Source organism: Beta vulgaris, chromosome 5 (assembly GCF_026745355.1).
Source record: "Beta vulgaris subsp. vulgaris cultivar EL10 chromosome 5, EL10.2, whole genome shotgun sequence".
Classification (NCBI taxonomy): Eukaryota; Viridiplantae; Streptophyta; class Magnoliopsida; order Caryophyllales; family Amaranthaceae; genus Beta; species Beta vulgaris.
In genome coordinates, this window is record NC_079206.1 from 59,979,502 (window position 1) to 60,007,049 (window position 27,548).

Genomic DNA, 27,548 nt, shown 5'->3' on the forward strand with positions numbered 1-27,548 from the left:
TTAGAGCAGGCATACGCCAAACATGAATACCATTTAAAGAAACAGGTAGAACACCTACGGTGGAAACCCAAGATTCAGTATAACTATTATAGCTGACTTCAGTCTTTTTCCTCTTCAAGCTCATCATGTTATAAGTAAACAAAGCCTAAAGTAATCTCTCTTTCCTCTTCAAGCTCACTTACTATAATACCAAAATGTATATGATCTCCACCAAACAGACGCAACACTTTAGCTAGTACATGAAGTGTACCTTTTTTTTTTTCTCTATTTATTAGATTAGTAAGGATACAACAACAGGTGCGTAAAATGATTTGCGAGCACCAACTGTTCAAGCGACAAACATCTTACTAGAGCTACCTCAACTATCAGCTTAAACAATTATGTCAAAAAAAAAACCTATCACATTAAACAATACAACAACTTGTGTACATATATAGGCATTCCACTTAACACTACGGAACGTCACACAGTAAAGGATCCCCCCCCCCCTTTCTCTCTCTCCCACACTAAGAAACTGACATCTATACAACAAATCAAGAAATCAGAACAGAACAGTCCGGTTCTCATAAGGTGCAGTGATCCTTCAAGATCTGCCTTGCAAGATCAAGGGCTCCACTTCTTTTGTAGATCAAGTGTAAATTGTACGCCGCTTCTCTCCTGAGGTCACAATAGCCGGATTTCAGATCTTTAGTGGGATCTTTGTTCACTTTAATAAGCTCCGGTAAGGGGCAGTCCTCTTGTGAAATTGCAAGGACCTTCTCATAGTAAGTAGCTGCCAATGAGACAAGTCCTACATGGTGGTACGCACGAGCAATATTATACAACGCTTCCTGAAAAGGGACATACTATAGTGAGGACTACTGATTGGATCAACATCATGATCACTTGTGTCGAACTTAAGCCAAGTGTTCGGCTTTGTTTGTTTCTTTTACTACCTCCGTTTCAATATAATATGCCATAAGGCCCACAAATCTATTTTAATTGGCCCCCAGTCCCCACATAATAGGCCGCTGTCTAAATGTAGTAAGTTTATAAAGTTTCCCATATACGCTTATTGGTACATTAATACCCTTATATAAATTCCAAAGAAAAACTATATTGGTGGGGCGGAGATGAAAAACAGCTATGATATTATAACTAAATTCCTTTAGAATGACTCCAAATCAATTGGCTCATTGTTTAGGGATGCAGGATAGTTTTTAGCAGGGGATAAAGATTAGGATGCTACAAGGAACAAAGAAAGTAAGGCAATTATGTAAATGATGAAAAAAAATCCAATGTTTTAGATTGTTAAATTATGGTAGCATCCAAAGGTCATATACTGAAGTTGCAAGTCAGACTACACCAAAATTCGATAAGCATTGGGAAGAGGAATAAAACCTACATCAATATTGTCACCTCAATGCACATTTTTACAAATGCAATCTCTAACAGCAGAATGACAATGAAGTATGAATCATGCGTAAGAGAAACAATCAAACAAGTACTTCGAAAAAATAAAGCGATCTTGTTCAACTACACATGCATTTCATCCCTGAGCATGTTTGTATTAAAGAACTACTCGTAAAAATTCAAAAGCTCACCTGGCTATTTTCACAAAATTTCAGATTATTGTAAAGGAATGCTAAGCCTTGTGCAACACATTGATGCTTATTTTGAAGTCTATGTCCAAGGGCTAAATTCACCAAGGCAGTCCCTGCAGAGAAAAAAAAAGTAGCAAAGATATATGGAAAATAAACACCAGCACACATTGATCAAGTCCAAAAATCATTATGTAAAACATACCGGCGCATAAATTGATCAATGAGGAATCTGGCATCTGTTTATATGCTTCCAAGTATTCCCTCGCAGCTACTTGGTGTTGACTGATCATTGTAAACTGATTTCCAGAAATGATCATGGGTGGCACCAAATCCTTCTGTTCAACTCGCATATGATGCAGGAACTTGTTATGCTTCGAGAGCCGGTTCTCTAATCTAAATCCAGATTAAGTACGATAATAAGACATGAAATATAAAAAAAAAATCACAAGTTATACACAAATATCATGAAGTTCCAATTTTCAACACAAGATCTTGAAACAGATCGAACCACAGAGCTAGCCTGGGAGTTGGGGACAGGAGCAGTGTCTCTAAGACTGCTTATACTCCTCCCTGGATGGGGGTTTGGTCCAACTAGAGTCACGGAGTTTCCCCTTCCTCTCTCTTCCTATAGGTCGGTCCTACCCGACCTATTTACCCCCAACCAAAAGAAACAAAAACAAGTAGCCTAAAAGACCTTCCTTCTAGCCTAGGTAAGAATAAAAAAAGGTAGCAAATAATTAGAAGTATTCGTTTGGCAACCAGGCTGCAAACAGAAACCTAAGCTCATATCACATGTTATAGATAAAAAACATCCAGCACGGCAAAACGATCCACATAAACAAATAGTCCGTCAGATCTATGTAATGGCTTCCAATTCAACAAGCAAGATAACTGAAAGACAAAGAAAGATTGCATAATCTGATAACCAACTCAGGGAATTCAGCAACCCAAAGATAATTATATTGATGTGAAAACAAACAAAAACTACAAGACAATGTTGAGCATTTCAGAGGCTCCCCTTCTTTCCCAAGTAAACTTAAACTTTTCTTACCTTTTACTGATTATCTCCTTCCTCTATATATACAACTTCTTTCTCTCACCTCATTAATAACTCTGACAACTCCCCATTATTTCAGCAACAACAAAATATTCCTTTCATATTCCTTCCCACTACCCAAATAGAGATGATTTACCCCTTTTACCCTCTTTTGTTGCGCCTAGCATAAGTCAGCAACAGTTTGGTGGGCTGACGTGTTACAATACCTCCCCCCAAAGATTCACCGAGTCCTCAAGGTGGAACCAAGGAAACCTGTGATGGACAACTGCAACATCCTCCCAAGTAGCTTTAAAAGCGGGTAACCCCTTCCATTGGATTAATGCTTCCAAATGAGTGTGCTGACCTTTAGTGACTTGCTTCACATCAAGCAACTCGTCTGGCTCAGTTTGCATTTCCAGGTGTGCAGAGAGTTGGGATGGAAGAGTAGACATTAAAGCGGCAGACCCCACAGCTCAAGAGACACGTGAAAAACCGGATGTATTTTGCTGTAGGTAGAGAATTGGAGTTTGTAGGCAGCAACCCCAATAAGTTGTAAGATAGGAAATGGGCCATAATAACGTGTACCAAGTTTCTCATAGGGTCGCTTGGCCAAGGACTAATGTTGTAAATTGTGGAGAACCGAGTCACCCACACTGAAGTTTACATCTTGCCTCTTTGCATCTGCTGCCACTTTCATCTTTTGTTGTGCTCGCATGAGCTAAAGTGCAAGCCATCCAGAACCACATCTCTCTCTTCATCTCTTGTGACATGGCTTCAAAACTAACCACTGGTGTTTGTCCGGTTGTCCCTTACTCACACGGAAGACATAGGGAGGGTCATGCCCATACAATACTTTGAAAGGAGTCATCTTAGTAGACCGACGGGAAGTGTTGTAAGAAAACTCCGCCCACGCCAGCCATTTAACCTAAGTGTGTGGCTGGCCCCCAATAAAGCAACGAAGATAAGTTTCCACCCGTTAATTAACTATTTCAGATTGCCCATCCATCTGTGGATGGTAAATGTGCTTCGCTTACACATAAAGACCCAAAATCTCCTTCCAAAAAACGCTCATGAAGATGCGTCTTTTTCGGACACAATAAATGAAGGAAGCCCATGTAAGCGCACTACTTGCTTAATAAACAACTCAGCCACAGTCAAGGCGGTGAATGGATGACGAAGAGTGAGAAAATGGGCGTACTTTGAGAGTCGATCCACCACCAAAAGAATGGTGTCAACCCCTTTAGAGATCGGTAAACCTTCAATAAAGTCTATCATAAGATCATCCCACACCAAGGATGGTATTCACAAGGGTTGAAGAAGACCACTTGGATGTCGATGGAAGACTTTTTGTTGCTAGTAACGCAATATTGTACATGTTGGGTAATGTCCCGGCAAATGCCCCGCTAATACAATCCGCTGCCAACCTTGGATAAGTCTTGAATTCCCTGGTATGACCCCCTATAGGCGAGTCATGGTATTCATGAAGCAATGTGGGAATGAGAGAGGAAGTGTGAGGAATCACATAGCGTTTCTTGTACACCAACTTATTCTCCCTTAGAGAGAAATGAGGGTGCACCTTAGTGCCATTCACAAGATCTACTTGGGAGAGCAAAGCATCTTGTGAGACTTCCTGCTCTAGCTGTGTCAATGGTGTGTACTGAAATCAACGCTCCTAGCTCCACCTCCCCAATTGATTTCCTAGATAATGCATCCGCGGCCCGGTTAGCACAACCTGGTTTATATTGAATCTCAAAATCATAACTCATCAATTTGCTAACCCATTTATAAAATTCGGCCCCTATTTCCCATTGTTAAACTATGTAGCGGGGACTTTCTTCTATTCGTATCACAAAATGGTGCCCAAGCAAATAATGACACCACTTTTGAACAGCCAAACACACGACCATGAGTTCTTTTTCGTACACCGAATTTAATTGAGCTTGAGGCCCCAAAAGTTTGATGTGAAAAACCATTTTTACGGCCCCTAGACCGAACACCAAGGCATCCATTTCCATCACAAAAGGCTTATGGAATTCTTGCATAGCAAGAACAGGAGCCCAGATCATGGCTTGTTTTGGTGGCTTCATCCGACCACCCAAAGCAAACCTTCTTCAATTGTTTAGTCAAGGGCCTCGCAATTTGAGCATAATGAGATATAAACTTACGGTAGTATCCCGTAAGTCCTAAAATACCCTGAAGATCCCAAATATTTGTAGGCTCCTCCCACTCAAGCACTGTTTTCAAGTTCTCCATATCAACTGCCAAACCACCCTTAGAAATCACGTGCCTCAAGTAAGCTATTTCCACCTTCCCAAATTAACATTTTTCTTCAAATTTACCACCAAACTGTTGGCCGCCAAAACCATCAGTACCAAACGCATATGATCCTCATGTTCATCCTCAGTTCGACTATATATCAAAATGTCGTCAAAATATACCAAAACAAAACGGCGTAAGAATGGTCGATATACCTCATTCATCAAGGATTGAAATGTGGCCGGCGCGTTTTTGAGCCCGAAGGGCATCACTAAAAACTCGTAATGGCCCTCATGAGTGCGAAAAGCAGTTTTGTGGGTGTCCTCCGTTTCACCAAAATTTGATGATACCCCGCTTTCAAGTCAAGTTTAGAGAGAATGGAATCCTCGTGGAGCTCATAAAAAATCTCATCGATGACCGGAAAAGGATATTTGTCCGGTACCGTCTCTTTATTCAATGCCCCATAGTCTATACAAGAACGCCATGAATCGTCCTTTTTCTTCACTAGAATGACGGGACTAGAAAAGGGACTTGTAGATGGTTTAACGATGTCGGCTACCATCATATTTTTGATCAAGCGTTCAATTTCATCCTTCTAAAATTGGGGGTAACGATAGGGATGCACGCTCAGTGGATAACCACCTTCCTTAAGGGTAATGGAATCCTCATGTCCCGAAATTGGAGGTAGCCACCTGGGACTATCAAAAAACCCCTGAAACTCCTCCATAACACCCTTTTAAAATCCCGATACTTCCTGTTTCCCTTCACTTACCGTCCTCCCTTCCTCCATTTGGGTGAACTCCAACCATAAACCTCTCCCTTCCTTGTGCAAAGTTCTCACCATGGCCTTGAGAGTAATTTGGGAGCTCCCCAATGACGGGTCCCCCTTGATGGTGTAGTGCTCCCCATCAACCACAAAACTCATCACTTGAGTTTTCCAATCACTCACCAGAGTACCTAAAGTTTCAAGCCATTGAACCCCCTAAATTACATCCGGATTTCCAACTCCACGCCTCCTAGCTGCCGCACTACACCGTGACAAATTCCGGTCCCACGGACCGCCTGCCAATTCCAAGGGAAACCCTAAACCCTGCCGATTCAGTCACGAATGTGCAATTTTTCGATGGTGGTTAAGGTGAGAAAATTGTGAGTTGCTCCTGGATCCACCATCATCACCACCTCGTGGTTGTTGATTCGGCCCAGAAGCTTCATATTCTTGGGGTTGGTGAGGCCAATGATGGAATTCAGTTAGAGATATTGTTGTTAGTGCCTTTGAGAAGGAAGTCTAGGTACCCAAGACAAATTAGTTATAGAGTGGGAGAATGATGTTAGCAGAAAAGAAGTACAAATAAGCAAATAAATTTATGAGGATAGCATTCAGAGGTTGTGACTATTTTCACTTTCTACAAGCTAAGGCAGAAAGCAACAGAAATTAGCACAAGTCACCCATATAGAAATGCATTGCAACATAGTCGCATGAGTGCATGACATGATAATAGGACAATTGGTTGGACGTTCTCAAGAAACGGAAAATTGTCTCTCCTCTCTCTTTATCTAAATATTTGAGTATTTTGCTACTCGGATGTCTGGAGCTGTATGCTTTGTTGGTAACTTCATGCCTTCATGGCATCAATATATCTACTTATCTAAACTTCTTCTTTTGCATTTTTTTCCTTCCATATATCAATTCCATTACATCCTTTTCAACCAATTTCATATATCAATTCCATTGCATCCTTCAAAGTCATGGATCTTTTTGGATATATGCATTCCTTTAAAAATTACACCAAAATGCTCACTTCATGAGAATAGCATATAATTAGGGGTGTAAGTGGATTGGACTTTGCCAAATCCAAATCCAGTCCATAGTTTTTTGGACTCGAGAAATTGAGTTCAAGTCCGATCCAAATATTTTTTGAGTCTAGTCCAGTCCAGTCCGATAATTTTTTCTTGAGTTCGAATCCAGTCCATCCAGTCCGATTATTAATTTTTTTTCCATCGATTTAGATACAATGATTCACAACGTCTTCTCATAATTGAATTTGAAAAATTAAGCGCATTATATTCATTCCATAAAATAAGTCACATACATCTTTTGTATGTATATATATATAGAAGTGAGTTCATATGAGAATGCATACTTATATGAGAAATGAGAAAGAATTTACGCGCTATAACTCTTATGAATTAAGTGATGTAACTCTAATGAAAAAGTGATGTAACTCCAAAAACTAAATATGTGAGAAAAAAATTTCAAAATTTTTTTTTTTTTTGGGCTCAAAATTTTTTAGGGGGTATAACTCTAATGAACAATTGTTGTAACTCTAATCCAATCGTATGGTTGAGATTCATTCTCATTTCTCATGTAAGAAGCATTCTCATATGATCTTGTCTCTCTCTATATATATACATAGATATAAATATAGAAGTGAGTTCATATGAGAATGCATACTTATATGAGAAATGAGAATGAATTTTACACGCTATAACTCTTATGAATAAATTATGTAATCGTAATGAAAAAGTGATGTAACTCCAAAAACAAAATATTTGAAAAAAAAAATTCAAAAAAAACAAATTTTTTTTTGAATTCAAAATTTTTTATAGGGATATAACTCTAATGAACAAGTGTTGTAACTCTAAACCAATCGTGTGGTTGAGATTCATTCTCATTTCTCATGTAAGGCTCAAAATTTTTTAGAGGGATATAACTCTAATGAATAAGTGTTGTAACTCTAAATAAATCGTGTGGTTGAGATTCATTCTCATTTCTCACGTAAGTATGCACTCATATGAACTCATTTCTATATATATATATATATATATATATATATATATATATATTATATATATATAGGAAAATGATATACATAGCCTTTAGGGCTATGTATAAGAAGCTTAAAATAGATATAAAAATTTAAATCAAGCATTTATTACCTCAAATGATGTGAAATTTTGTCATAAATTCATAAATTGTTTCCATTTTAAGACATGTATTTAATGCTTATATGTAGCCCTAAGGGCTACATATAACATTACCCATATATATTATATATATATATATAATATATATATATATTATATATATATATATATATATATATTTATATTATATATATATATATATATATATATTATATAATATTATATATAAAAATATTTTTGGACTAGACTTATTGGACTCCAAAGGGGTGAGTCCAAATCCAGTCCGAAAATATTTGGACTCGAAAATTTGAGTCCTAGTCCAGTCCAAAAAAGTTTTTGTCCAGTCCAGTTCGACAAGTTTGGACTGGTTTGGATTGGACTTTGGACTTTGGACTTTGGACTTTTCGCAGTCCGCTTACACCCCTACATATAATAATATGCATAAGATTTTCCAGAAAACCAACTTTTTGGTTGATTCTGCATGAACTAAGCTAAGAATCTACAAGTTCATTCAGCTAAAACCTAGAATTGGATTGACTAGCTAAAGCAAGTTTCGTCAAATAATATCCAACAAACTGATTACAGTTTGGTAAACTATAATCAGGGATTTATGAGCGATATAAGGGTACTATGTACCTTAAGACTAATCGGTAATAGCAATTCCAGGCAGCAATACTCTGTGGACGCTGCTGAACTATGTAGCGTACATAGTCAAACCCATCAGAGGGATCAGTAACGTTTAAGGCTATATCTGCAGCACAAACAAGATGCAGCTTGTTAGCAACATAACAAGTAGGCCAATCTCAATTAGTAAAGACACTTGAGGATGTAAAGTATCAAACTGAAGAAAGTGGGGACACATCCATCCATGAATGCAACCAGAAGAGGAGTTATGAAGAATTTGTTTTGAGCACTTACGAGCACCAAGGGACCAAAATTTATCCTTCTTCTCCGCTGAAAGCGTCTTGTAAGTTATTTTCAAAGTGAGCTTAATAAGTTCTAAAGCCTCACTATACCTTCTCAAAGATGTCAATGCAATGCATAGCTAGCAAAAAAACACGCAGATAATTAGTTCGGGAAAACAAGGGAGAAAAACATGAAAATACAAATGTGTGGTTATGAAACAGATAGTTCTAGCGATTGGTTTAGGATCACACAAGGTCTATAACCCCCGATACAGCCACGGAAAATCAGAGGCCTGTGTTAAAAACCTAAGAGCATGTTATGAAGCCTGGAGTTTATTCTAAAGGAAACCGAAGCAAGCACTAAATCTTGAGGGAGAAAATATCATATTACAAAAGGGTGGAAAAAAGTTAGGTTAACTTCCTGAATTTGAAAAAACAAAATACTGAACAAGACAAGACAAGCAAGCATGGCTGTGGTAAAGTTACTTATTCCTTGCGGACAAAAAAATGTCAGCAGTCTATGGATGGACACTTCAATGACCATCTGTCCTTCTCTTCGACAACTATGCTGGGTTGAAAGGAAGCCCAACATATTGAGCAGCGACATACCCTGAATAACAGCAGCATGAGAAGTATGCAAGATACATGTCGAAGGGTTCACAAATTCTAACCTAAACAAGCTGATGCACGTCGACACAAACCTAATTCAGCTAACTATGTGTCAGTAACTCCTCATGAATTGCATAAGAGAATTTTCAGTGTTTCCTGATGTTTTTTTTCCCTCTAATGATTCTAAATCAGATATTGTGATAGCATTTACAGGTAGAGTGACAGAGAGGAATCAGACAAGTGAAGCGCATACACACACACGTCACAATGGCCTAGAAAGTAAGAGGAAAACAAATATAGGGCAAGTAGTAGGCTTGTAGCACCGGCATCAAAACAGAGTGGATTGATGTGACTGGAAAACTGTTCAATCTAAGCAAGCGACATTAGCATAACAGTCATGAGACATAGACTAACATCTGAAATGAGGTTATAATGCTCCTCGTCCTTAAAGAGATCAGGCAACGGAGGCTCCTTCAGTGGCTGTTGCTGAACAAATCCCAAAGAAAAGCGTAAAGATTAATCAAACAGTACGCAAAATAAAATTTCCCACCAGAAAATATTTAAGTTACCAAGAGAACATTCATTTTTACCGGAAATTCATCTTCTGAATCATCACTTTCCCAATCAAGTCCAGCAGCCATCGCAGCAGATATCTTCTCTTCTTTTGATGTTGCCCTCTTGTCAAGTAGCTTTTTAGCCCTATTAGCTTTTAACCTAAGCATGTAAGAAAAGGTGATTCAATTTCCCTATGGATAAGAATAATAATTTTCCTAAAGTTCAATACCTACTGATTTGTATTCACAAGTTTCAACCTTCGAGATTCAAGAAAGCACCAAACCATGAAACCAGTAGTACAAAGAATACAAATAACAAATACATATATTTCACGCCTGCACAGCATAGATACAAAGGGGAAAATTGATAGAGAAACATTTTTTATTCAATGCTAACAAGACTGCAGGGAGTACCATAACCCGATCACTGGTGATAAACTAAAAGTTCTTCCATTATAATTCAAAACAAAAGGACATACTCACAGATCATTTTTGGAAGCTAGTCTTCTGAAATTACTAAAGACAGAATCAGTTTGATGATCACCAAGAACTTTAACTCTCTCCGACAGTTCACTCATTGAGAGTCTTCTCTTCTGTTTAGCCTGGAACTCATTGAAATGATAAAGAGACCAGCAAAGTTTAGAAGATTATAGAAATGTGATAAATATTGTGCTCCAAGGCTGCGTCTTGAGAAGTGACGAAGACAATAAGCATCTAGCAGATCAAAGATATACAGAAGGAGCTTAGCTATACTGAAAGTCATGTATAATCAATGAACAGTTTCTCACACGTCTGTAATTACCAGTTGAGTGGAAAAACAAAAACAGAGTCATGGCCCTGATTACAGAAGATACGACAGAAACAGTTGTTTGAGATTGCATTCTTTCTGTAGTAGCAATGGCTAATTGGCTATCCCAAAACAAAAACCTCACATCAGCACGAATAAACATACATACACACAAAAAGACAGCCACACAGGTAAATACGCATGAACCTAAATGCATATTCTTTGGATGAACCCGACATAAACGCAATCCTAATCCTCAAATCTGATATGGATGCAGAACCCCGAATCCTGAATTCCCTAATCAATCAGGCAAGATATCTTACGCTTAACTTGCTCTATTTTCCCTCATTTTTCTCTCCTAGAGGTCACCGACGAACCATCATCGATTATTGCCAATCAATCAATCACAAGGATCACCCAGCAATAAGCATCCAGTAACCACTAAGATGCCAAAATTCCCCTAGTGATTTTTAGAACTCTCTTCTTTCTCTTTCTCTTCATCTCCTCTTTTCTCCATTGTAAATTTTTCACCAATTCAGTACAGAAAGAAGTCAGCAACCTCTCCTCTCTCCCTTACTCCATTCTTCTTATATCCAATTAAACAACGTAATTGAGTTTCGTGGTTACAATCAAAACCAGCAATTTCATAGAGGAAGCATCAAGGATGAGAAATGCAAAGCCCAAATAATGTGGCAACTAATAACACCAATAGAGGCAATCACAGACCAGATATTATGGTAATGGGGAGACATTTGCTAAAAGGCAGCATGGCATAAAGAAGGCCATATGAAAACATTATATTACACAACCGCCTTACTTTTGGACATTGAAACATAAAAACCCAGTTAACAGCAACTTCCTCACATTTTCACATTTATGGCTCTCTAGCTCTAGACTCCACCATCCATGCGTCCTCAACATCAATCCATATTTGGGGGAAACAGACTCTCATTACTTATAATAGTTATAATCAGCATTTTTTTTTAATGCTCAAAATTATTTCCATTAAATGTAGAGTGTCCATATCTTCTGGTTCTCCAACATCTATCAAAGAAGCACATATCTTATATTAAGAAATCACATAATGGAAAATTGACTCGAGTGGGTCTTACAGAAACAATCCCTGCACATTGGCCCCAAAACCAGTTGGAGGAAAGGCTGCAGGTCTCTAACTCTGTATACCCTACGTGTGCCAGGATCCACACTAAGGATGCTTGTTGTTAATGGTTTTATGAGAGAGTCAATTACCAACATCAAAAGACAAAATTAACTTTACATAAACATTGCATGACCATGTCATTTACCAAAAAAAAAAAAGAAAAAACATATAGTATCGTCAATAGACATGGCAAGACAAAAAGAGATCTTAATGGAGTTGACCATCACCCACTTGATTATTAGCTGCAAAAAGCCCGGCAAGAGCCAACTAGATGCATGTACAGTACCATACAAGTATGTCCATATACAAGCATTGCATGAGTGTGCATACAAGCATGTGCACACTCATTCTCGTTGTTTGGATGCATGATCAAGAGAAAGTGGCTCTAGAAGCAACGACTTCAGGAAAGTACCTTCTGGTGAATCGAATCGATTTTCAGCGATTCATGTATAATCGGGTAGATAACTTCAACAAAGGACTCAAGCATCCCTTTAGTTCTATAAATATGAGATAACTTCAACTTCACTTTCACATTAAGCCACCAAGGTTCCAATATCTCTGAATGCATGTCCTTAGATAATCCTAGAAAGAGAGAATTATTTCAAATAAGAGGATGTCACACAGCTTGGATCCCCAAAAATTCCATTAGAAAATACAGTGCAAGATTCACCCCATATCACTACCTGGGTTGGATGGAGGTGACAACAATTCTACTGCTTCGTCTTCTCTGGTCTCCTCAAGGAGAAGGGAAGCTAGAGCTAAACGAGTATCAATGTCATCTTCACGTGCTTGTAGTGCTGAAATGAGAGACAAATTACAAGCTAGCCATAGGGTCAAACCACATCAATTATTTGGCTCACATAGTAAACAGCACTTGCAATGTTTATAGCATGACATTCTCAGCCAATAGTAGATATCTACATTAGATATACCAGTCTCAATAAAGCATGTTAATGTTGGACTAAACTTTGTATACAAAGGCAATATCTTAATCCAGCAGCGGTCTCTGACAAAGGAACCTGGAGCATCACTGGTCCTAGAAAAAGACGCAATAAATTTTTTTTAAAAGTTGGAGAGAGAAGAAAGAAACGTGAATCCCACCGTCACTCCAGCAGCGGTCTCCGGCGAAGGAACCCGGAGAACTGCTGGTCCTAGAAAAATGCACCTGCTAATTGGCGATAACAAGTAGAATTGAAGGCCCAACATCTCAGGTCAGAAGTTAGTGTAAAACTCTTTCAACTAAAGATCTAAGACTTGCTATTCCAACCCTAGATATGGTTATGCTATCAAGTGTGTTCTCGTCCCTGCTATTGATCGCACAACTGCCGTGTCCCATTTTATCATACCGGATCTGACCCGTATCCCATGTCGGCACCCAGGTCGGGTAGGGTCGTGTTACGGCAGGGCAAAGTGACAAGTTCAAGCATCAAGATTACAACACCATACAAATTAGATGAGAACTAAGATGTGAAAGACTTTATGCTGTAATATAGATAGGTCCACTACCTTACCAGTTGCCACTATCTTGTTTACATTCATGCCAAACGTAGTGTAGATTTAGGGAAAGGCTTCAGAAAAATTACAAACCTTTATAGAAGAATTGAATAGCTGATGAAGCTTCTTCCAAAGCTGAGTAGCATTGAGCAATTTTCAAACTTACAATTTCCTACAAAAATGAGAAATCCAAAATGATATTTTTGGGGAAAAAAAATCTAACCAAGATTCAAGCAAATAGAAACCCAATATTTCATAGCCCTCAAGGGTTTCTTGGAGAAGCGCAACTTCAGTTGTATTTTGGCACTTTGAAATTTAAAGATTGACTGATGAGTGCATGAGGCAGACTACTTTACCATTACATAATTTTTTGTAGTTGTCCTTTTTACGGTGGGCACATATTCCATTCTCATCATCAAGATTCAAGGATAGCTGAACTTTTGAGTCTGTGACATATTGCATGATTGTTTTACCTTCCTGATTCTTAATAGACAGACTTACAAGCACAAGTCCCTCCAGTATTAGTTTATTACAAACTTGCAGAATACAGTCTTCTTCTAAGTTCTACCTTATGTTTATTACATGACTTGGCATGTTCGATACATAAAACCCATTTACCCTCGAGAAACTCAAGGGAACATGCCATTTACCAGCATGATACATCATTAATTCATTACTCCTATGCCTCCTCTAACCAGGCTCTCATTGTTTCAGATGTATCTAGCCCATGCATTTTTCCACAAAGTATCCCAATTTTTTCCTTTTTCTATAAAACCAAGTAGAGTTTGGATAAGGCCCACTAAACCACCAAAAAATACAGAGAACACTAAACCAGTTCAGCAGGTTGTACTAAATTGCAGTAATTGTAGTAAATTTGCATGTAATTTGATATGGAAAGTGGTAATGAAAAAAAGATATGAAGAAAAAATTGACATCTGAGGATGGATAAGCAGCACTATGGACTCTGGACATTGTGATGAGACTTGTCTCACACAACCACATATATTCAATACCATTGGCACCTTTTACTGCCGCGTATCAGATAGGCAATAAGACACATAGTTAGTCATACTCATAGATAAACTGGATGTCGATTAACCATAGTTGTAATCTATATCCATAGCTATATCTATACCTGATAACAATAATAGATATAACTATGTTTTCGCATGCTATTCTTATGATAATTATGTTATTGTTGAGTCATCAAAGCATCTTTAGTTAACAATGAGGCGTACTCATCAGTACCGAAAATGTATATGCTAGTCAAAATGTCAAACTCGAAACTGTTACAGGCTATCTATTTACTATTCCCAAGTCCTACACATGCCCAAAAGTTTTAACAGAAAAAAGGTTGGTCAATTATCGTTGCTTCCTAGCCATGGAAAATCATGCTGAGAGTCAAGTGACAATAAGTTACTTGAACTCTCCATTTCATCTAAGGTACCTGTGTCGGACTTGTAACACTCCAATATGGGTATAGGCACTTGACACTTCATCTTCAACCGAAAACATCAAAAAGAAAATCATGAAGTAGAATAATGACGGTCGGACACATACCAGTCATTATAGCAAACGATCGTGATCAATGTAGCACAACCAAGGCAGCAAGCACACAAAAAAAACGATAAAAGATTAAGTGACTAACTGACTATACGTTTTTTGAGGCAAAGCCATCTAACATTAAGTAATACTTCAATGCTGACTCATGTTGATGAAGATCCACATAACAGTTAGCCACTGCAATTATTAAGTCCATCTGATGCTCCGCGTTTTCCCTTTGCAGAGGACTGAAACAAATCTGTACACAATTAGGAGACTTTAGTGGAAAGTATGACCAAAACGTGCAGAGGCACTAAAATCCTCTTTATCATTATGACAGAGGCTCTCCCAAAAAGCAATAAACACACACAAGCTCTTACAGGTTGCTAACATATTGTTTTCTTCAACATTGGTAATACCATGAAATGCAATCTCTTTAATTACAAAAAAAAAATAACAATATATAAGCTGCATAAGAAACTAAAGGTAGAAAAGATGAGAGGATCTGAAAGTAAAAGAATCTCCCCTTCCTGGGTATCTTACCAATAAATACCCTTTCTCCAGTTGCCATCATTGTGAATCATCAGAAGGCGAATGTAAAATTCAAAGGGCCAACAATCTGGCCACCCTAAACACTCCACAAAGGCCAGATTGCCCATAAGAACGTCAATCAAAAGCAGAAAACAGACAATTACTATCCAACAAATCAAAAATAACCAGCAGACTCAGCCAAGCGACCCCTCTTGAGGTCACTAGGAGAAAGCAAGGATCCAAGCATGTCTGAAAAAATCAACTAATATGGAGACAGAGAGAGCCAGTATTGACAACTCACAGCTAAAAGGATTTCTCATCACGATATGAACCATCGCAATTGATAATAATCTTGCAACTGGAAAATATGTAATGAAATCATTGAAATGAGCAAAAAAAATTGAGAGGGAGATTAGGGAATGGTTCCTCCCTGCCAAGACACTACCAAAAACCTCAAGATCCCCCCCCCCCAATTATGAAAATCAACGAGACAAAGAAAAGGCATAAAAAGTCAAGTACACTGTTCCTCCATGTAGTTAAAGAGATAAAGTGACCCAAGCGATTTTCTAGAAGCGATAACAGATTCATGCTAGGGTCAATAGAAAATAAAACATAATGGCCTGCCAAGTTAAAATTACTAGAGGAAGTCTACCCTATGAAATAACCACTGTTGCTGAGCAATATAAAGTTAAATACTTCCTCCGTTTCATATTACTTGCAACCGTGTGAAATGCACATTTTTTTAAAAAAAAAAAAAGAGAGAGAAATTGAGAAGGTGTGTGGTTCCCATCACTTGACCCATCTCAACCATCCTTCATAAGTTCATATTAACCCTGCCGGAAAACCGACTCCGACTCCCACCCTCATTTTCTCCTACCTGCAAGTATCAAATACTAGTCCACAGCTCCAACCCACCCTCTTCAGCTCTTCCTTAAACATATGTCCACTACTGCCACCAGCCCACCACTGGGTCCACTAGGTAAGGGCTCCTTCATCAACTTATTTTTCCTAACAATACTGCGAGAAGCACGATTCAAGGAAGCCATTCTTCCATCAAATTTGATGGCGACAGGCCTTGTACAATGTAAGATAGCATGATTTTCCAATTAATTCACCAAGTACATCTAAAATGACAGGAACTGTCAGTTTACCCCCTTGAAAACACAGTGACTCCTCATTTAGTTCATTGTTAATTATGTTTCCTAATCCTGTGTCAGCTGATTCACTTCCTGCTTTCTCATTTTCTGGATTTTTTTCACTTGTATAAGTAAAAAAAGAATATGGAGATGATGATTGATAATGGAATAAGTAGCAAAAAAATTTGAGCATACATTTACGGATAGAAGAAGGGAGAAAGAAATAAAGGTTAGTGCTTGAAGCTTATGTGGTCATGTATTAATTGTATATTAGTGCTTGAAGCTTATGTGGTCATGTATTAATTGTATATAAGTTGCTTCCTCCTTGTTGTTGGCCTTGGGAATGGAAGGTGGTGCTTGGGGTTTCAGGTGGGAAGGAGTTGCATTTGGGGGTGGTCGTGGTGCTTGGGGTTGCGTCTGGATGGCCAGTTGGATAAGAGTGGCTATGGTGGTGACTGGTGACTGACTGGGACAATTCAGGTTTCAGGCCTTGGGATGGGAGGTGGTGCTTGCAGTTAAGGTAAATCGAAGAGGGAGGAGTGACGAAAGAGAGAAAGGAGTAATTAGATGAGATAAATGGGTAATAAATTGGGAAGGGTGGGTAATGGGGTGGGATTGTTAGGGCACTAGCCACTAAGTAAGGGTGAATATTGGTATTTTACCATTCAAACTTACCGAATAGAGCTTGGTTGCAATTAATTGACATTTCCCATAAAGGGAAGTGATGCAAGAAATATGAAACTGAGGAAGCATATATTAAAAACCATCTTCACTAATTCATATTTCAGAGGTAGCTCATGACTTAAATATTCTATCATAAAAGATTACTGCCTTTTTTTCCTGTCTACCCATCTACTGTAGCTTCAAAGACCAAGGTGGGTAGGGGAGAGAGTGTTGCATTAAGAAAGAAGTGGAGAGAGAGTGTTGGATGTAGGCCTGAGTAAGACATAAGGTAGAGACAGAGAGAGTGTTCCATGTGCGGAAAGAAGGGTAAGGTGAGAAAAAAAATTTGTAAAATCAGGAATAAAGTGAAAGTGGGTAAAACAAAATAGAACACCTACAAGCAAAAAAAAAGCGGGTGGAAGAAACAAGAAACAAAGCAGTATTTTCTATTATAAGAATCCAAAAAGCACTGAGCAGTTGACCAATCAACTCAGATCCAATGGTCGGATACCATACGCCCACTCAAAAATTCATGGTCATCACTAACATATAGAAGCCTTTTTAAATCTTCCCCACACCAAATTTACTTTAAAAATGCCTTGTTGGAGGTGCATCCTGTAATGATTTTGTTTCTTTGAACACTAACCTTGTGACACCAAAAGTGGCAAACAACTGATGTTGAAAAATTCTTTATATACCACGATTCTCAGCTTATCTTTGAGTTTCCTTAGACATGGAGCATGCAAAATGATCAAATAATTGGGTCGTTCACTACATATTTATATTATTCATACAACGGGAACACCACCATGTGGTACATTGGGTCCATCAATCACCAAAATCCCCGGTAATCAAAGTGTAAATATAATCCAAGTAAGCCATCTGTGGTCAAATTCATATATCAAACCAGAACTTTGCCCCAAAAAAAAACTAGTATTGATCTAGTTATCTCCTGCCAAATACACTAGAATGCAGCCAAAAGTATTAAGCTGCGATAACTTCTGCTTGTCCATTTCTGAAACAAAGTGCTTCCCTCATAGACAATCCACAACTAGCAGCAACCAAGACTCAACGCCAACACAAAAAGGAGACCTCCAAGATGTTCGACAAAAAGATAATGAAGAATCAATAGCACACTACAGCTGTACAGCATACATATCACGGAGAGATAAACAAGTAGGTGTAACTAAACATTCAATCGACCAGAAAACAAATAACCACTTTCAGCAGGTAATGCTTTTAGTAGCATTCAAAAACATACCTCAGCTTTCTCCATATTCCCAAGATGAGCATGGCTTATGCCTTCTCGAACTCTCAGACATAACGGCAACTCTTTTACAAAACCACATACTTTCTTTGCATGCTCAATGTATTGAAGAGCTTTAGTATACAAATTGCTTTCCATGAATGATAAAGCCAACATATCAACGACAGTTAGATCAGCTTCAGAAGGATGCTTGTTAAGGTAGTCCTCCAAGATGATAGTTGAACGTTCAATCTGGCCAGCTTGCTTGTACAACTACAGAAGAAAGCGAGTCAGCAAGATAGCATCTTCAACAAATTAATAATCTACTCCTCTTTGACAGTTGTCCTCCTCTACATTTATATTTCAAATGATGGTCCTAATTGTCAATTTCCCACAAGCAATTAATACAATGCTTTATTAAACTCCTATTCTTCTCTACTTTTTCTTAATCTTCACTGAAAGTCAATAAGGAGAAACATTGTGAAATGTAATTATTACAATACATTTCAGAGTAAACACTCTCCTCAAGTCCAGATAAATGCATGTATATGCATGCAGGAAATTAACAAATAACAACTATAAACATAGCAGAAGCATCCTCAAATGTTAAGCTTCAGATGAGAAGTTCACAAATAGCAAGGCTGAAAAAACAAACACGAGAAATGACAACATAATTCTATGGGGATTCACAATACAGTAGCACAGTGGCCCTCTAATTGTCAGTTTATCACAATTGCACAAAAGTCACATAACCTCTAAATCTGTTTAAACACATTTGTTTATTATTTGTCAAACTGAAATTCAGAGAGGAAGAAAAACAAACAGTTAGCCGAACTTCTTTCTTTTCTTGTAATACCAACTAAGATGAAAAATAAGGTCATTAATAAATAAAACTCAAATATAACTGAATATGTAATTGGAATATCATACACCAAGTGATGTGCCATTAAGTGGCTTGAAGAGTGCTAAAGTAATGGGATTGTGACGAGTAGGCAAAGACCTAACAAAACTTGGATGAGGGTGATTGAGAATGATATGATTCCACTTGGGATTGAGGAAAATATGGCATTGGATACGGCAGGGTGGAAGGAGAGAATCGATGTAGATGACATGACCTGAATTTATATTTTATTCCTTTTAATTTACTCCTTGTGTGTTGCAGACTTCACTCCCTTAAGCATCCTCTATTTATTCTCCATCTTAAGGCTTTCTCAAACCTTCTCATTTGTTGTTTTTCAAATTTGTATTTTCTCTTTACATCGCTTCCTAGCTCTCTTTTATAAGACCTTTTCCAATTTTATATTTTTCATATTTTGGTTTTTACTTCGAAAATCCCTTCTTTTCCTTGTTCTTTATGTTTCTTCTCATCTTACTTCCCTCAATTTCACTTTCTCATTTTCCTTTGTATAATCTCTTTAACTTATTCCTTTAATTTTCTGGAGCAAATATTATAAGAGATAATGCGGTTTAAGACATCAGGAGGAAAAATAACACACAGAATAAAATAAAATAAAATCATAGACAGGGAGCAAGATAAAACCGTTGCCGCAGTTTTGAGTGCTTCAACATTATCAGGACATAGTTTGGCTATCTGTTCATATGATTCAGCCGCTTTTAAATAAGCTCCTGTCTCCATGTCGAGTGAAGCACGGCGGTACCTAAGTGTAATATCAGCTGGATCAGCAGAAATTGCCTTATTAAGACACCAACTGGCCTGCTCAATGAGTCCTTGCTCTCTGCATAAATAAGATAATGACGCAGACAAATCAGGTTAAACTATCATCAACTACCTTTGAAGACCTAATCTCTCCATCCTTAAATAAAGAAGTTGTTGCTTGCAAGCAAGAATAAAAATTGATTGTGTGTGTGTTAGTGGGAGGCCCAAATCACATGACATATGGAAAGAGAGAGAAAGAGATTTTTTTGTTTTTTGTTTTTTTTTTTTTTGGGGGGGGGGTCCACATTACATGGTGTAAGTTGTGTCTTTAATTAGGGAAGGAGGAGAATAAGGAGACTTGGACGAGCAAGGATAGTGCTCGGACAAATACACAAGCTGCGCATCAAGAAGATGTTATGACCTGCCAACCTGCACGAGCAAAGATAGTGCCCGTACTAAACATGGCCCACTTAAGAGGGTGGTAATTTCAGTAGCTGCATAGACACAATCGTGACTATTACATCAACTTATGACCTTGTACCAAAAGGGAATTTAGGCTACTAGAAAGTTAAATGGAAACGTCTAAGACCCCTGAATTTCATCCAATAAACACATAAACCCTCTCAATTTCTCTCCTTCTCCCACATATTATGTAGTAAGAGTGAAGTCACTGCTTTACTCTTAGTTTTCAGTAGCTTATTAAAAAATAAATTAGACTGTTTGCATTTTAATTATTACATTCTAGTTTACATGATTTTGATGTTTCACTTATATTGCAAATGCTATAGGGAGACTGGGAGAGATAGGGGAGCTAACAGCCATCTTGAAACTTACTAGAGGAGAAAGTAGCACAATCACTATGGTATGGAGGGTTACAGATATTTTAACTTTCAAGTCTTACAATCCATAAAAAAGATATATAGATTGCTACTAAACCGCATAGAGGACTTGAACCCATATGGGAAAGATCTATGCCTACGGGTAGCAAAATAACTTCAAGGATACTTACATGGACGAAGTGACAAGAGGTTTCCAGAGAGAGGAATCTTTTGGACCAACATATGCAGCAATCAAATAGGAATTCATAGATCTCCTTTTGTCCCCCATAGAATTATATACGAGACCAAGTGTGTGATATGGATCCGGTAGATTTGGGGCCAATCGAACAACTTCAGTCAACAAGCTGATAGCCTAAAACAGAATGATCAGAAATTTAACAGACCACAAGAAGTCTGGAGTTAAAAAAAAAAACTACAATAACCTAAATTATAAACTTAATAAAGCTTGCTGCGTTTATGAAGGATAAAAAAAAAAAGAGAAATATTTTGACCATCTATAGTAAACTACATAAAACTTCACTAACCAACAAACAATAATAACAGTGAAGAGTAGTGCCAATAATGGATCCAATATAATGTAGAAGGGAAGCACACTGATCCAGGAAATGCTTTTAAACACAAAAACTTGGCTAGTAAGAAAAATCAGAACAAAAGTCGGTCAGACCATAGGCTGAGTCTAAGAGATGAAGATGCAGAAATACACTCATACAGAATATCACGTATGTGAAAACCAGAGGGAGGGAAGGCAAAGCGACAGATTGACGACACACAATTGATAAGACGTGTTATTGTATCAGCATACATATGCTAAAACTAGCACATTATGACGTATTCAGAGTTACCACTTCCAGGCTCCAGCAGAAACTACAAGCTAACTGTAGCTTGTAGCTACCAGTAAAGAGTCACTTTATTAAGTGATAGGAAATGATAGCCAAAGTAAGCCAGGCACGGAGGTATATCCACAATGCACAGTTGATGCGACATTAATGTATCAGCAAATACATGCAACATTAACATATATTTAAATGCTAAAAAGTTTCGCACTTCCAGAGAAGACTACACATGACAGAAGAATATGTAACTTGATGGCAAGCACATAAGAGGCTTGGTTTGGTTTGGTTTTCAAAGCAGGGGACACGGGACAAACCAGGGCATGGCATTGCTGGCAAATCAGGAACTGTATACCAGAGTTACTAATTCTCTTATACCTCAGCATACCAAGTCTCACGGTCCCCCCAACTAATTCCTGATTTCATGGCAATAAAATTTGAAGGACCAGCCTACTACTCTCCCCTTCAACACATTCCTAGATATGGAAGGCCAGAAAGAAAAAAGGTGAGCATATAAACTCCGGAGATGTTCCTCTCACTGAACCAAATTCTTCATAAGGTATATATAGCACACCCTTATTACATTAACGGCCAAAATAAAAGCAGCTTCGAGTAACATGCGAAAGGCAGCAACAAGGGAAGACCTCTAGCCTCTACACATTGTCCAATTCCTTTAAATGCAATCATGCATCAGAATTTCAAAACCCAAGCAACTGCAGCATCTCCAAATAGAACCTCTCTAAACCGTTGCATTCAAAAGACTCGACCAAGTATGAGATTAATCGAAATAAATCGATCATCAATCAAACCCTTGAAGATGCAGAAATCAGAGGGTTGACATCTTCAGTCCCCGCAAACTGTCCCAATTGAGAAAAACAGACAGGTGTTTAAAATTTTCTATTTAATACGGTCTGCGGTCTGCCATAAAGAGGATGTATTTCTTAAGGTTTGCCGAAAGGAAAACTAGAATAGATAGCTATAGAATTAAAGAGTGACAGTGATTTCAAAGGCCATATCTGAAGAAAGATTTTCATAGTAGGATTTGATTCTTATTTTCTACTTCAATTTCCATACAGGATCCTCAAGAGTTCTTGTCCTCTACATATATTCCTTCTCTCCTCATCAAAATAAGTATTTTTCTTATGTAAAGAAAATTCAGCTCTATAAGGAATCAGCAACTCAAAACATTAGGTACATGCTTAAGGCAGCGCATAACCACATTCTTCATGCAATGTGCTTTCTCCATTGGCTACTCCGCCATTATCAATTAACATTCAGGGGTACTACAACTACAAGTACAGAAAAAAATTAAACCTTCATCTTCCAAACTCCAAAGTATTTACACCAGACAAGGATCCACCCCAAGGTTTTGGATTTTTCTTTCCCGAAGATATACACCTTAACTTTCAGGTGGTGCCTCCTAATTTTACACTTGAACAACACTAATCCACCACCAAAATCGTGAGCATAACCTAATTACTCTCCTCATCCTCCTGCCAATAGAAATTCTGTTTCTCATCCAAAAAATTCACTAGAATCAAGAAGTAATTCAGGTTTCCTACCCTGTTGAAGAAAACTCCTTAAAGCTGGAAAGCTTTATAATGTGTTGACTTTGGATCAGAAAATTTTAAATAAACAAAAGGAGAGAAAGATTATCCAGTTTCCGCTGTTTTGATATGGATAGAGGAGAGGAAATGGGAGGGAGATAAGGTTTTCCTCTTAATTAACTACAACAACCCAAAGTCGGAAAGATTAGGAGGTAAAATACAAGCTCACTTCTTCCTCCCCTCCCCTTTTTCCCCCTTCCCTCTCTTTCCTTCCCCGCCTTTTGCCTCCACCATCTCTATCCAAATACATTGTTCGTCTCCACATAAATTGTTACTCTCTAGTTTCCCATACTACCCTAAATGATATCCTATACAACAAATTCAAAATAAATAGTACTGCAATCAGTTTTAAAATCTTCACAATGTTGATTCCTAGACTCGCCACTTCACAAGCATACAACACAAACATAAGGAAACTAGTTAACAAACTTGTAGCACATCATATTAAACGAATTTTCCCCTTTAGAATTCTTCTACAACAATAAACTTAGAGGCAAACTATATAATAGTCTAAAGCAATTAGGAGGGTAGTCTCGTACATCTTTGGCTCTTTGCTTCCTAAACCTAACACCTAGAGGCTAGATCCATCTTAGGTGGTGGTTGTTATTGTGCAGAGCATGTGCTAGACATGTTGATTCCCTAAGCTTACTCAAATCATACTTTAAAGAATTCCATGAGAATTAGAGCATTTATTGTTGTTACCATATAGCGAGGAAAGGGGGAAGATAGCAATTAAAATAGACAAATGATCAACTCATTGTAAGATTGACCTTCCCAAAAAAAAAATGCCTTCAAAGCCCAAACATAGAAAATAAAATGGATGTGATACACAACTCACTCACTCTCTTCATTGACCCACCTCATCCTACAATTCACAATTACATCTAACTTCCTCTTTTATAACTCCTCTCTCCTCAATCCTCATTGTTGCATGTGATGTGTGCCTTATCTGACAAAATAAAGTGAGAGAACAATACTTAAAGAAAACAATTAATCATCCTTGGCTCCCTTATCAAGACAATCAATTCATTGTGTCTACTCTTTGTTCGTTTCAATTTGGATTTTCACAAATTGTTTTCCATGATACTTTTATTTCTTCATTTATTAATAGTTTATTTTCTTTCATTCATAATTACTTTCGTTTTTTCATTTGTACCATTTGTTTTTGAACAATCTCTAATGCACAACATTGACCATTAATTTTTAATTCATTTTAATAGAATTATAAAATTTAGATACAGAAAATAAGCATTAAGACGAATTTAAACAATGTCACATGCTAAGTTGCTAACACTACTATATTTCAACATATATGTAAGGAAAAACATAGTCATCTAAGATCTTGTTAGATACATCTATTTTTAAAGTTATGGGTTGAGTGTTGACAAACGTGCAAACTAGTAATGCTAGAAGGATAAAACCAACAGTATTATATATCATCAAAATGAAATAAGAAGTCAAAGTTATTAATGTTTGACCTCTTTAAAACAAATGATGCAACTAATAAAAATCAAAGGAGAAGTATGTGTCAAATGTTAGTTAGTTAAAGAAAATTTTCGAAGGAGTGGGTCTAACTTTCCTCTGCCCTCATTCAAAGAAATAAGTCAATAACCTTTAAGATCCGCCTATGCTTGCAACTCAATTGAATTAGAAAAAGCGCAAACGTTTAGTAGAGCAGCACATACATCTTCATAACGGCCATGCGCATAATGAAGAGTAGCATCACCAAGCTTCTTCGTGATTTCAAGGCTAAGCTTGTTTTTTGATCCTTTACGCCTCCCTCTCTTCTTAGCCTGGAAAAATAACAGATAAAAATAAGATAAAGAGATGGTGCGAGACATGATAAAATATGAATGTAGTAATGAGGAGCAGGTAAGATGAGATCTGCATCCATCATTAGATTTTCTATCACATATCACATTAAGAGGAAGGTGCAAATAAAACAGAGGTGCAAGTATTAATACTCCCAATCTAACAGATAAATATATCTACGGGTGACCTTCCATATTCTAGTATCCTTGTATCTCAGAGCACATTATCTAAATAATATACTAACTGCAACTATAAAAACGTAGTCATGAAATATGAATTCAAGTCTGTCCATAATACACACACAAAACATCTAATAGGAAATGGAAGAGCAAGGACATGCCAAGAATTGTGAAAGTACAAGTGAATTTCAACACCATGTAACTTGTGATAGTATCACAACCATATATGATACTCCAAAGCAAACAAACTGATGATTCAAACTCCAATTAAGTTAATAAATAGGGAATGGAATTGAAAACACTAATAGAGACACAAAGCATCATTGGATTAGATGAACTAGCAACGAAGCAATTACTAATAGAAAAACAAAGTATTATATACCAGACTCCACATTTTCCTAGTAGATAATTAACAACAGCTGAGTATTTGGAAGAAGAAACTAAGGATCACAGTAGTATAGCAATAAATTTCACTCCATCTATTTCTCACCCTCCTAATCTGCAACCAATTCACCAAATCCTCGTAAGGGAAAGTAATAGCAACCCATTGCATATCCTCCAATGCAGTATCGAGTTCATATGCAATTCCTTAAGCACGTGAACAAATAGCATTTTTCAAATTTCACATAGATACTGCTTATGCATTGCAAATAACTTTGCTTCTTGTCGGCACATCTATGTCTTAGTTCTCTCATGTTTCCCTTTCTTCAAACACGAATGCTATTGCTAAAGCAAACATTCTTTACATGAAGAAAAAATACAAAATAAAATAGCATATCATTCACCAATAAAAATTACCTTTCTGCCTCGTCTCCGATCAACATAAGCCATCACATCCACCATTTCCTCATAGGTTGCACCAGCGTGTATCTCTTGCCTCGGCCTCTTCTTAACTGGCCCTTTTCTGCCAACATAACAAACTTATAGAACTCCAATAATTAACAAATTCCAAAAGAAATGCCTAGTTAATACATACATTCATCACAAATTCTTATGCAATGAAACAATTAATTACAACATTTGCAAAAGCAGAAAGTGAGATACCCTTGCCCTTGAATAGCAGCAATGACCATTCGCTTCTTCTCGGCCAAGGCTTCATGTTCAAGGCGTTCGAACTGTTGATAGAGTTGAATTTCAGAACTTACATCTTTAACCAAATCCAAAGGGTTCATCTCCCCTTCAAATCTCACTGAACATTCTTCCTCCCCGTCTTCCTCGATTTCATCATCACCTTCTCCCTCCTCAACACCATCACCATCTTCATCTTCTTCCTCCTCTTTTTCTTCTTCTTCTTCCTCTAACCCATCTTCTGCTTCTTCTCTCTCCTCCAAGGGTTTGTCTTTTTCAATCCCATCTTCGTTCTCCATTGAAATGACTGATAAGTGATGACTAATTCAAGCTACAATCAAGTCTTGTAACCATGTTATACATGAGTGCTATCAAAAAAAAAAAGAAAACAGGGAACATTTAGCAAATTAAGGTTGAACAATTCCTAAAATGCATCATCTTTACTGATCAATTAATCAAACAACATTGCAAAATAAACTTAAAAGTATACCCAGTAATAAAGCCATTAACATTCAGCATAAAGGAAAGGTTATTATCGAAAATTGCAACGCTATCATCAAAGAAAGTTGACAAATTTGCTGAAATACCTCATAAAGAAGTAAGAACTACCATCATCTTCTTCTTAATTCTACAAACTCCCGATCGTTGAGCTTTCTTCACTGTATGTTTTTTTTTTTTTTTTTTTTTTTTTTTTTGCAGAAGAGGAAGTGAGGAACCCAATTCTTTACTGGATGTTTCTCTCGCTTCTTTCTTTTCCAATGTTAAAGAAACTAGTATTAAGACCCGATAATGCATGGAGTGTGTATTGATTTATTAAAGAAACTAGTATTATGTAACGAAGTTACATAATAACGTTGACTTAACTTTCGATATTACACAAAATCATAAAACATAAGGTATGAGTGATGATGAACAAAAATTACAAATGAAATTTCCAAATTAATTTATATGTTTGCGTACACTTCCTTGTAAACTACATTTCGTGTATTTGCACGCAAACAATGTTCTTTATCAAACAAAAAGATCTTAAGACCTTTTTTGCTCGTAACTCCGGAAACGACAACATATAATTGTCCATGACTGAAAACAGGTATTGGAAGATACATGCCTAGATGAGACAGAGTTTGTCC

General features: G+C 37.4%; 1 protein-coding gene across 7 annotated transcripts; it reads right to left on the minus strand.

The window, feature by feature from the left end:
* Positions 1–233: 233 nt before the first annotated feature.
* Positions 234–27,210, minus strand: LOC104894179 (uncharacterized). 7 transcript variants are annotated; one of them, XM_010680356.4, is made up of 19 exons: positions 27,006–27,208; positions 26,395–26,749; positions 26,149–26,254; positions 25,045–25,152; positions 21,093–21,274; positions 19,967–20,162; positions 18,442–18,699; positions 14,966–15,109; positions 13,402–13,480; positions 12,498–12,611; positions 12,227–12,396; positions 10,352–10,470; positions 9,905–10,028; positions 9,729–9,800; positions 8,719–8,845; positions 8,437–8,551; positions 1,786–1,976; positions 1,584–1,696; positions 234–830 (listed from the first exon to the last, which is right to left on the minus strand). In XM_010680356.4, exons 2-19 carry the CDS (start codon positions 26,715–26,717, stop codon positions 564–566), a joined length of 2,808 nt encoding a protein of 935 aa, XP_010678658.1. In that variant the 5' UTR covers positions 26,718–26,749; positions 27,006–27,208; the 3' UTR covers positions 234–563. The 7 variants fall into 7 exon arrangements, 6 of the variants coding, with proteins under 6 accessions (XP_010678658.1, XP_048500139.1, XP_010678657.1 ...); XM_048644182.2 differs by having other exon boundaries at positions 26,395–26,761; XM_010680355.4 differs by having other exon boundaries at positions 26,395–26,786.
* Positions 27,211–27,548: the final 338 nt, after the last annotated feature.